Consider the following 7,948-nt stretch of genomic DNA (forward strand, 5'->3'; position numbering starts at 1 on the left):
ATCCCCAGCAGAGCAGGACACGCGGCGGACTGGGCGGATCAGAGAGCCCCGCACTTTATGTACAGTACCCCTGACCCAACCACCATCCACAACGTACTTTTTATTTACAAAATTGTACCAATACCTACTACCTATGCTAACATGTCATTTCTACTCTAAACCAATCTCTAAAATCCAACTCAGCAAAAGATGGGGGACGAGAACAAGAACAAGGAGCACAGGGGCCACTCCCCAATTCCTCCATCTTGTCTCTTCAGCCCCATATACTAAAAATCCTAGATTCTACATTTACATTCTATGATAAACTAAATACTACTTATTTTGAATTCTCCCAGCTTGTGATTCTTCATGCAATGTGGGCATTCACTCCCATGGCCAGGGATCAGAGGCAGTGTCCTCCTGGGCTCTGTGTGAGGCTGGCTGACCCCCTTGTACAGATCCCAGACCCCTCTGTCCGGTCTCCAAACCCTCCAGGGGGCCAGAGGGATGTTCTGGACTCCGACAGCTGGCAGCTCCCAGCCAACTCCCCTGAGTTTAAATATTGACCATGATTTTCTAAAGAATGGAATATTCCTTTGGCCAGTTCAGGTCATCTGTCTTGGCCATGCTCCCCCCTTAATTTCTTGTGCACATGAGATACTGAAAAGTCCTTGACTCAGGGTAAGTACTGCTTGGCAACAACCAAAACATCAGTCTGTTGTCAAATTATTGTCATACTGAATCCAAACCACAGCTCCTAAGAAAATATTTATCCCAGCCAAAACCAACACAACTGCTTTCCCAGCACAGGCATGTCTCTGTCCTGATGCTGAAGTTTGAATGTGAGCAACTGAGTTTCATGTGCAGGTAGTGGAGTGCTTGCTCCACCTTCTAAAGGAGTGGAGCAGGTTGTGCCTAGGTTTCGGACAACATTCCGCTTAAATTGTTACCTTGGACTGTGTTCACGTGTGCCTATTACAGGGCATTAAGGAAAGACTGCCTGTAATCTTCTGGAGCAAGAAAAATGTAAAAAGAAGCACAGTAACTGTACTCATAATTTACATCCTAAAGCCTTCCTCATTTGGTTTTCCTCTGCTTATATTTAAGTCAGTATTTTTCAGCCTTTAGCTCAGATGCCTCTGTAAAACTGTGTGTCAATAATAGTTCTTTGGCAGAACAAGTAACTAGCAACCAGTACAGGTTGATACTTCAACGTTGTTCTGAATATGCTTATTGTCAAGTTTATATTCTTTCTTTCTGGAGACAGACCATCAGGGTTCATCTTGAAGATGAATACGTCTTTGAGACTGAAGGAAATGTAATTTCCTATTCAAAAACGCTATTGGTACTCGACAGATAATAAGTAAAATCTTGTAAAGCAACATGATGTAAATTACTTTCTAAAGACTCTTCAGCCTCCTACTGTGGCAGGAGTAGGGCAAGACAGATGTCAAGTGGAGGCAAATGTGCCTGAAAACTAATTAATGCTGTTCTTTAGGAAGAGGATGTGTCAGTCTGCAGTACCTGTGGAGGAGAGTTTGGGAAGGAGCAAGAAGACATTCTTGTCACTTGTCTTTTCCGGTGGATGGGTTGTGTTATAGAGCTTCCTAAACTGTGCTAGCACTGAAATGTGGGTGGTTGTTTCAGCACGATCCCTTACCCTTGGCAGAGAGGAGGTCTAAAGGCAGAGTGTCTCACAGAGACCAGTTTCTCCTTTTCCAGGAAAAAATACCATTTCAGCTTATGTGATAAAACGATTTAGTAAACCAACAGTGTTTTGCTTAGTACACATTTAAGGAAGAAGTAGAAATCTAAATTCCCTGTTTAATGTGGAGAAGATTATTAAATTGCACTTTACTTCTTACAGCTTTTAACTATACAACTTTTACCACTCCAGCTATTAGAGCAAATGCTTCGGGACAGGAGTATTAGATTTTGGTTTTTCTTTCACTGGGGCAAGGTTTTGTTTATTTCTTTTTATGTATGATGATATGAAACCTCTTGAACACTAATTTTCAATCAATGAAGGTTGGTAGAATAAGGGCTCTTCATAGAACTTGTCAAAACTGAGTATCTGTAATAACAGCCAGGTTTTAATGCAATAGCAAAATACTGAAATGTTTGAATCATGAGTTTTTTCACAGAGATGGATTCAAGTGCCTTTTTTATGAAATGCAGCTTCCAAAGAAAGAAAAACAAATAAAAATTGAGTAGATCAGGGAGATGCAGCACATTCTAGGCTGGAAGAAACAAAATTAGTTACCTGTATCTTCCTCTTTAGCAAGGATATTTAGCTATTCCACATACACGTTTTCCAACTTAAGACAGATCCCGCAGTTACCTACATTTAAAAACCCCAGCACAAGCCTGGTTTGCTCAGAAGCCAGCATCCCCAGTGGAAGATGGGGTTAGGGGCTGCACAATGTAGCCAATCTGGTCGTGTAACAGCCCGCTGTCCTTCTCTCCCCAGCCATGTACAGCGGGCTGTGCATCTGCGTGCTGCTTGCCGTGCTCTCGGTGAGCTCCTTCGGGCAGCAGGCTCGGGGCTCGCACGATGGGTGCGCTCTGCCCGCCGAGCTGGAGCGGAGCCCGGCGCAGCAGCAGCGGCACTCCCGCGCTCCCTCTGCCGGGCCCCTGAAACCCCTGCCGCGGCTGGAGGCCGGCAGCGACCAAAGAGCCAACATCGGCGCCCTGCTGGCCAGGTATCTCCAGCAAGCCAGAAAAGGTACTGCGTACAGCCTGCTTCCGTGCCGCTGGGATTGCTGCAGGGATCCACAGGAGCTGAGGGAACCCTGTCATCATCTAACAGGAATCCCTAGAGAAGAGAGGATTTAGATCTTGTCTGGTTATCCCTGAAGTAGACAGCATCCCAAATGCTCTCTCCCCCAAAAAAGGGTTTCTTTGTAGCAGCCTCTGGCTGACAGTTATGTAAAGATAACTGGAGAAAACGTCACCCACCTCTTAGGTTATAGTCCAGCTTTTATTTTTAGCAGTTTTCATTGCCATATTATTTTGGTGATATTTTCAGTATATTGTATCCCAGATAAAGCAACTACATTTTCTCTAAAGGATTTAATTTAGTTAAAATCCCCTCTCCTTCCCTCTCTCTTTTAATGTTAGAAGAACAGGAAAACTTTTCTGAGGATAAATGCAAACCTAGTGGCTAGCCTCACCTCAGTCAGAAACGCCTGTACGAGAGAAATATTCTAAGTATTGGATTTTTCATATATTTGTTCCCAGAGGAAATTACAATAGCATGAAAGCTTTCAAAACACAGAATTTATGTTTATTAGTGCAATAATTAAAAGCAATGAGAAGTAAAAGCATATTTGCTTCAACACATGTTGATTCCTGGTAGGTTTTTGGTCTCAGGCAGCCTGAGAACACAATCATGCACTTATCTAAAACCTCCATGGCACTGTGTAACAAAGACATGAAGACTCAGTAGAGCAATGGGATTACAGGGCATTCTTACAATGAGTTTTATTAGTCACTTGAGGAAACAATTGTATTGCATAAGAGAAAGAGGAAAGCTATCCCTCTTGACACCTTACAGAATATATTTTACATAGGCAGAAAAGCATGCTGTCAGTGCTACCAGTAAAAATGATGGTGCAAAATCATTGACCACTGAAACCTCTCCAAGAAAACATTTTTCCTTTTGAGCTGTCTCATCTCTGTCCTGCTCTGTGTCTCAATAGAGTAACATCATGGGCAGCCTAATTGCTGTGCCCTTTTGGCTGCCAACCTCTGCAAGAGACACTAGAGAAATTTTGTTCACTCATGAAAACTTCAGTCAAGCCTTTGCCCTGTTCCACACAGAAAAGACATCTAAGAAGGAAAAAGAGTTTCAAGAAAAGCCTGTAAGTAGGATTACCTGGACATACAGGCATTGAAAAATTAATTCACACCCAGCCCCAGACTGTCCTTAGGATAAAGTTCACTTCATATAAGTAAGAGCTTTCTCCACGTAATGCAGATTGTTTAACCCTCCCCTCTTGACAACTTCCCTACTGACCTCTGTGCTAGGCAAACTCCTTATCTGTGATGGTGGTCTGCAATTAGGAGATGCCACATCTGGTTTTGTGCATGCAGCCATACACACTCCTCTGTGTACTCAGAACACAGCCAAATTAGAAACAACAAAAAAATGAATCACTTTCAGTAGTGCCTGAAAGATTTCATCTCATGTTAGCAATTTGCGCAATATCCATTATGGAAATTCTGCTAACTGTTCATGGAATTTAATGGAAAGATAATTCAGTTATAAAATTCCACTATTCAGTGCTACACTTAAGGCTCTTATTGAATAAGAATGTTACTGCAGGAGTCTGCAAAGCAGAATCCTCATTACCTTTCCCCAGCATAGTCACTGTTGCCCACCCACATGGAAACTGAACTCCTCATGCTAGTTTATGTATCCATTATATTCTCTGAAATATGTGGCTGACATTTCCAAATAGATTAGCCAGACAAAGCAAAAACCCCTTTGGATTCAAAAGAAAAAAAGATTTGGATTAAAGAAAAAAGTCTTTTTCTTTAAATATTAATATGAGGGATAATTTCTTTCATATGTGTTATTGACATATATAATTAACTCTAAAAAGGGTCTGGAAGCAGATGATGAGATTCTTGTGATGTGACCAGGCTAGTTGGACTGTAGTTTGTAGATGTAGCTGCTGGCTACAGGAGAGAAAATTCACAGGAAAGACAGTATTTACTTAGTTTATACATACAGTGTTCCTGTCAAAACATTCTATTCTCATTTAATGTGAAAACTCTGGGTAGTACTTCAGAAATCTCTGCAGAACACTCACATCTACTCACATCTACTGTATTAGTCACTTGTCTATATCTATCTATCTATAGACACTATCACGTGTCTATAAAAATCACTAGAAAATTCCATCTAAGGGGAAAGAGAGTCTGGGCTTTTTTTAGTGTTAGCAGTCACCAGTAGTGGCTCTAGCCCTCATGATTAATAGAAAGGCTGGTTTTGTAAAGAATTTCTAGTTTAAAAAGTGAGAGAGCCAAGTTCCCTCAAGGGCTTAGGGGTTGATGGCATGAAGCTGAACTGCTACAATTTTGAATATGTTTGTGTGAAAAACGTGAGATGATTAATTCATGTTCTTATGATAAACTGGAAAATTATAAAGCTGTATAAATTTATATCAGGTAGAAGTCTATGTTTCAGGAGGTTTCTGCAGCAGATAGTGAAACTGACCACCCTGAAAATCAGGCGTCTCCATTCAGAAGGGAACAAAAGACTTTGCAGCATTCTCAAGTATTGGGAGGGGACATGTTGAGATGAGCCGGTATCAGCAACTCACACCTCGGGAGCCACCTTCACAGACCATCAAGCAATATCACCCATATCTCGAACATTCATCAACTATAAGGATCCATAAAAACTGAATATTAACACATGGACTTGGGAGGGGAGCTCTTTTTCAATCCGACCGGAGACGAATTTGGGTTTGAATAGCTAACCAAGAAACAAAGGGAAGTATGGGGAAATATTGCCAGAGGCAGAATAAAGAGTATAAAAACCAAGCCTCGAACATGGCAAATTCGTGATCCCAGCTAGAGACACCGACTGCCAGGTTCTGTGTCTCTGGGGTCACCCTTGGCTCAACTTTTCCCGGGAGAAATTCTGTCAAGTAAGTGTCGCTCTTTGTGGGGTTCGTATTGTTTTGTTTTTATTGTTTAAAATTGTTATAGTTTGATTCCAAATTTTGTGATTTGAATTTTAATAAACCAAATTATTGAATTTGGCAATAAATTTGTCCTGGCGTTTATAACATTTGTCATACACTGATTCTATGATACCCACATGACAATCTCTAGTGGGCTGAGGAAAGGTAATTAAGGTGCTGTTAGGAAATTTGTGATCCAGGCTTTCAATTGTGTTCATCTGCAGACTTTCAGCTTGAATCTGGCACCGTGTAGAGGAGATGTAGCTCTCCAGCCAGTGACAGGCACATTTAATGTCCTCTAAGGAGCCCTTGACTGGCCAGAGGGAAGTGGCACCAGGGGAGCCTTTGCAGCCCTCAGGCCAGGGCAGGCTCAGAGGTCTCCTAGGCACCAAAGTCTGAGTGATGGTTCTGTGCTGCCTGAGCCCTGCCTGGTCATTGAGCTAAGGAGCCATTGTCATCACCTTAACTACACTTTTTGAATTATGAATGTGAACTTCATGGGGTTTGAACATTTAATGATAGACATTCTATTCTAGGGAAAATTGATTTTTTTTTTTGTCATTTTGGTCTAGGTAAATGTCCTAAATATGGCTTTTTTTATGTGTGTGTATCTTCAATTCCCTGCAGCCACTAACAAAGCAATGCAGTTGCTTTTTGTTTTACTGGGTCATGTTCATTATAAAGCATTATATAAGGCAGACCTTGAAACATAAAAGCACAGAGTCAACAGAGGTTTCTTCAAAACACATGAAAGCAAAGCAATTGTGTAGATTTGGATATATGGGATTTAATTTGGGCTTCTTTTCCTTTTTGATCAATTCAAGTATTCCTCAAGCCTCAGTCTGCATTGAATACTAATATATTAAATCTGTCCCTTCATCACTCAAAGCCTAAGTCCATCTAATTATTGTTATATATCAATTTTATCTGTTTTCAGGCAGTACTGAGAAAAGCAATTTACCTTTCCCTGTAATTTTTAGTTACATCATGTGATGCTGTGAAAACAGAGGATTGCAGCCCATTTTTTTAAAGCAGAAATTCTTCTTGCAAATAGTTTGTGTCTCTTTGATGCCTTAAGCAAGGCATACAGAAAGGATAAGACAAGATCAGAAACCAGCATCCAGCCCTGCTGTTAAAAGAATTATGAAGCCTTTGGATAAGCATTGAAAAAAATCCTGACATTGTAAAAAGTCCTGTCTAATTCCAGCAATATATATCTCTTACTGTGAAATCCAGGCACAGCTTTCTCCATTTCAGGACTATTCCCACTTTTCCACAAAACCTAGGATTCATAACTCTACCCTGCTTGTTACCAAATTTGCACTGTTAGAGCTCCTGTACTGAGGTTTATGTCTTTTTAAGCAGCACAGGGCTGTGGTGTCTCAGGCTTGAGCCTGTTCTCAAGAAGAGTTATTTGGCATGTAGAGCAGCTCTCCCAATATGAGGAAGCAAAGTGGGGCTTTATAGGAATAGAGAGAAATAGTTTGGACACTGTCTCTCTAGTAAATTAGGAAGGGAAAAGGAAAAATCTGTCTATATTCCTTCCTGTCAGACAGGAGCACCATGTCCCTGCAGCTGGAGGTAGAAAAGGATCTGTTTATTTTGCACTGAAAAAATCCAAGCCACTTCCAGGACACTGCCTGTAAGGTTTCTACTGATGTTTTCCCCAGTGACATGACAGGGGTGTTACATGGCCTGTATGAGGTCCATTTCAACTGTTGCAGACATCTGCCAATGAGCACTGTTGGCTGTTCCAAATCAGAATCAGAAAGCCAGATCAGAATGCAGGTGAACCTGGAAAATGTGTCCTCTTACTCTGTGCTCTCCCAAATGCTTTTCCTTAGGTTCCACTGGAAGATTCTCAGTAATGGGAAACAGGGTACAGAGCATTGATCCTACTCACAGGATAAATGACAGAGACTACATGGGCTGGATGGATTTTGGACGCCGCAGTGCTGAAGAGTACAAGTATTCTTCCTGAAGAACACCAAACTATAGCAACGAGAAAAAAATCACACTCCCATGTCTGTACAAAAAGAGATAAATCAATTTGTTGTCCTCTTTAAGTCAGTGTTTTAAAATATTTAAAATCATACATTTGACATATGTTTATCTGTAAGACTATACAATGCAATATATACATATCCAGAGTTTTCCAGAAAACATTTTCTTTCTTTTGTGGTTTCTCATACATTGATACTATATTAAAATATTTCACTTATTCCTCCTTGTTCTGTCACTACATGTTGCTGGGTGTCTTACTATAAAGAGGC

General features: G+C 41.0%; 1 protein-coding gene across 1 annotated transcript; it reads left to right on the plus strand.

Annotated features, from left to right (window-relative positions):
- The first annotated feature begins 2,451 nt into the window (after positions 1–2,451).
- On the plus strand, positions 2,452–7,656 carry LOC134562796 (cholecystokinin-like). The gene is made up of 2 exons (XM_063420309.1): positions 2,452–2,704; positions 7,520–7,656. The coding sequence occupies exons 1-2, from the start codon at positions 2,452–2,454 to the stop codon at positions 7,654–7,656; spliced, it is 390 nt and encodes a 129-aa protein (XP_063276379.1).
- The last annotated feature ends 292 nt before the right edge of the window (positions 7,657–7,948 follow it).

Source organism: Prinia subflava, chromosome 1, assembly GCF_021018805.1.
Source record: "Prinia subflava isolate CZ2003 ecotype Zambia chromosome 1, Cam_Psub_1.2, whole genome shotgun sequence".
Lineage (NCBI taxonomy): Eukaryota > Metazoa > Chordata > Aves > Passeriformes > Cisticolidae > Prinia > Prinia subflava.